At 45.2% G+C, this 3,921-nt stretch overlaps 2 protein-coding genes across 2 annotated transcripts in view; one reads left to right on the forward strand and one right to left on the reverse strand.

Moving 5' to 3' along the window:
- ide (insulin-degrading enzyme) overlaps positions 1 to 2,629 on the forward strand; it is a gene marked incomplete in the record, with an annotated part of 35,243 nt that extends 32,614 nt beyond the window's left edge. The window contains 3 exon segments of the mRNA XM_014021165.1: positions 330 to 402; positions 476 to 543; positions 639 to 2,629. Of these exon segments, the coding sequence (XP_013876619.1) occupies positions 330 to 402; positions 476 to 543; positions 639 to 734 (237 nt within the window).
- Positions 2,630 to 2,649: 20 nt separating this feature from the next.
- marchf5 (membrane-associated ring finger (C3HC4) 5) overlaps positions 2,650 to 3,921 on the reverse strand; it is a gene marked incomplete at its 5' end in the record, with an annotated part of 3,794 nt that continues 2,522 nt past the window's right edge. Inside the window, 1 exon segment of the mRNA XM_014021168.1 lies at positions 2,650 to 3,858. Within this exon segment, the coding sequence (XP_013876622.1) occupies positions 3,742 to 3,858 (117 nt within the window).

A 3,921-nucleotide genomic window follows, 5' to 3' on the forward strand; every position in this document is an offset into this window, starting at 1 on the left:
TCTTATCTGCTAAAGATGCTACATGCTAACACATGTTGTCTTATCTGCTAAAGATGCTACATGCTAACACACGAGTCCAGCGTTGTTTGTAAGAGAGGAGTTTTACACCTGTGAATTTTTTAGTGGACTTAAAATTAGTGGAACCTAATTTAGAGGAAGCTAACTGGTCTGCTAAARTTTTACAAAGTTATCAAAAAACTTTAGAAGCCAGTTGTGCTATTAGCAGGTTATCAGAACTGTGCCCACCACTGCCCCCGGTGTCCTGGAGGTGCAGTTTCACAGCTGAGTGTCTTTAGATAACTGCCCCCCGTCCTGTTTTGTCCCCTCAGGAGCGTCTGACAGTCGAGGCCCCGAAGAGACACAAGGTGTCCGTGCACGTCCTGTCCAGAGAGATGGACTACTGTGAGTATCTGAGGACACAGGTGTGCTCCGTCTCTGTGAGGTCTGTAGTTTGAAACCCGTTGATGTGAAACAGGTCCGATCGTCGGAGAGTTTCCTGCTCGGAACGATGTCAACCTGGCTCCCGCACCTTCCCTGCCGCAGGTAATCCACACCTGTTTCCTCCTGCTGATATTGCTTGTTTTAACCCCGCCCCCTCGGGCTGAACTTTGACCTCTCTGGTTGTTTACCTCCCGTAGCCCACGTTGGTTCAGGACATCACAGAGTTTAAGAGGAGCCTCCCTCTGTTCCCTCTGGTGAAGCCTCACATCAACTTCATGTCTGCCAAACTGTGAGGGGGCGGAGCCTGCTGGTCCACATCCACCGCCGCGAGGTGGGAGGGGGGCGGGCGGTGCCATATATGCCCCTCCCACTCTGTTTCTCAACAATAACCCCACAAACCTTCATCTGCTCCTCCCACCAGGAAGCTGTTGGCCTGATTGAGCGTGTGTGTGTGTGTGTGTGTGTGTGTGTGTGTGTGTATGTGTGTGTGTGTGTGTGTGTGTGTTGCAGCCACAGTTTGAACCCCACAGGTAGCCCTTGGTTGTTTAATAGTCTCTGACGGGGGTCTCGTCTCGTGTTTTCCCGCCCGCCGTAGAGGAAGTAGAAAAAGGGGCGGAGCTTGTCAGATCMGTGGGTCGGTCCTCGTCGGAGCGGCCGTAGCTTTGTGACGTTTTTATGATTTTAAACTTTGCGTTGCTGGAATGTGTCGGAGCGCGGCTGTAACCACAGGAGGAAACATTTCAGAGGCGCGCTCGTTGTTTTTATCAGGTTTTCCAGCAGCTCAGGGGTTAAATCCACGCTGTCGTTATTTCCTCGGTGTGCGACCWTGTTGTAAACACACACACACTGTGCACGTGACACTTCCTGCAGCTCGTGCCTTTTAACCTGGGGGGTGGGGACCTGACCCCCCATCATGAAATGCTGAATGTGCTCTGGTTCTGGTTCTGGTAAAGGAACATTCTGGTCGTTTTAAAGTGGGGTTCTGTGAGAATCTAGTAACAAATATCTTACCTGTTGCAGGTAGCTTCATGAACAGGTTGTTTCTGTTTGACGTCGGGGCTCGTTGCTGATGTCGTTCCACCCCGACGTTGTGCCGTAACACGGCTCTGCTTCAGACCAGGTGGTCCAGACAAACAGCTGATTAACGGACTCCAGCAGAACTTTAGAACCCGATGAGGACGGTTGGACCAGCAGGTCCTCGAGGACCTGGATTAAAGACCACCAGGTTAGCTTAAAGATGGCAGAGATCTGCTCTGGACCTGGGTCTGTTCTGGACCTGGGTCTGCTCTGGTGGGCCATTATTAGCTCATCAGTACCGCTGGTTTGGACCTGGTCCCAGATTGGAAACAAATCTTTTAATTTCACTAATATTAAAATCTTACAGCCAGATTYGTCTCCAGCCTGCTACTGCTAGCTGCTACTTTGGTCTTGTTTGGACCAGGCGTTGGATCTTARTTCTAACAGGACTGAAAAGTTGTTTCTCAAAACTTGAGTTATTTAAAGAGTTATCTGCAGCAGGTAAGATMTTCTTTAAGCTTCTCACAGAACCTCCCTTTAAAATGGYTGAAGTGTCCCTTTAACGACGGCTCTGATGTCAAATGAGCTTTAAAAAAGCTCTAATCTAGATTGTTTTAACTTTATTTCTGAAAATATGCACATTTCTGAGCAATAAACAGAATGTTCTGGAGGGTTCTGATGTGGTTCTGCTTCTGAGAGTCCGGTCCGTTCTGAGGGTCCAGCAGGGCGTGGTCTCTTCAAAAACTTTATTCTTTTTATTTTTTTAGTCTCACAGCAGAAACCGGGTCCGAACGACCAGAACCTGTATGATTGTGTGGAAGAAAAAAAAAACAAAGCTCCAACATTTCAGATTAAAAGCGTGACTTCCTGTTTGACGATTAAACTCCTTCATTTCATTTCCTGGTGGTGAAAACCCAAAGACGAGCAGCAGCAGTTAGCGTTAGCACTTCCTTCGCGCCCACAGGCAGCAGTTTTCAGTGTTTTAGAGGAAACATATCAGGCGCGGCTCGGTGACAACAGGTTTGTTTTAGGATGTAGTTTTTTTTTGTGAATGTTTTGGACCTGATTGTTTTTGTCTGGTTGGTTTACGGGACATGAAGAGTGCTGATATTTTAAGTTTGGTCTTTTAAAGTCTGTGTGTTTCTAAATAATAAATAAGTAATAAATTAAACCATGTTTGTTGTTTTTGGAAAAAAAATATTTATTTATAGATATGAAGCAACATGTTTATACAGATTCTGAAGACATGAACCAGTTTGTTCCACGTTTACCTTTTTTTTTTTTTTTAATTAAATGAAGATTTGCTTAAATTTGTTCCCAGCAAATCAAAATTAAATGTTTCAGTTTGAAAAGTGTGAACRCTTTTTTTCCACACGACCACGTTTTGGACATTTTGAAATGTTTTGTTGTGGAAGTTTTAGCCAAACGGTAACTCAGTCCATCGAGTTATCTGCTGCAGGTAAGATATTTACTCATGTTTCTTTACCGCTCACTTCAAAATGTCCAAAACAACCTGTTTAAGTTTTGTTACAACTCAGATTTTTATTTTCATCTTTTAGCCAAAATAAACAGTTCTGATTTGACGTTTCTTCTCRTTTGTTTATTTACCGTAATAAGTTTTTTTTTTACGTAAAGTTGTGTCGTTTCACAGGAAGTCCTCCAGAGAAATTCACTCCAGATGAAAGAATCAGTTGCTCCAAAACCAGCCAGTTGTGTTCAGAGGGGCGTGGCCTAATCCAAAAGGACCTCCCCTTTGTGCTTTCCAGAGGCCAGAGCTGCAGTCTTTCAAAATAAAAGTCTGATATTCTGAGCCGGAGCTTCAGAACAGAACAGCTGCAGATTAAATAAACACTTAAATATAAAGAATTAACTCCTCTGAGTTTATATTAKTTCACAGTCACAACTCCTCTTCCTGGTTTTAGTTAATTTGCTGCGTCATAACTTTTATTTTCTCAAACATTCACACTTAACTTAAAAAAAAAAACCAGGAATAAAGTTTTAATGTGGGCAGAACAATTATTGAATCCTTTATAAAACTCTTATATGACACGTCTGTGTTTTAATTTAAAATGGAGCCAGATGATGTTTGTATGATTGGAGCCTCTCAGGGCAGCGGACGTGTCTAACTGCCAGCATGCTCCAGGAAGTATCCAGCGCCGCACAAACCTCCACTTTCAGAAACAACTGGCGGCTGTGGGGGGTGCTGTGTGTGTCTGCAGTCATGATGTGGGGCGGGTGATACGGTAACAGAAGCCCCGCCCCCCTCAGGCTCGGCCCCGCCCCTCAGGCCTCCTCCTGCTCAGGGAAGTTGAGGATCTTGCGGTGGGCCTGCCTCAGGTACTGCTGCTGTTTGAAGTAAACCTTAAACGCTCCTTTGATCGCCACGAAGGCGATGCCCCCCTGCAGGAAGAGACCAGGTGTGAAGGACGAGCCGAAGACCTGTTCAGGTCTACATCAAAGTTA

This window comes from Austrofundulus limnaeus, unplaced genomic scaffold (genome assembly GCF_001266775.1).
Source record: "Austrofundulus limnaeus strain Quisiro unplaced genomic scaffold, Austrofundulus_limnaeus-1.0 Scaffold280, whole genome shotgun sequence".
In the NCBI taxonomy this organism is placed as follows: Eukaryota; Metazoa; Chordata; class Actinopteri; order Cyprinodontiformes; family Rivulidae; genus Austrofundulus; species Austrofundulus limnaeus.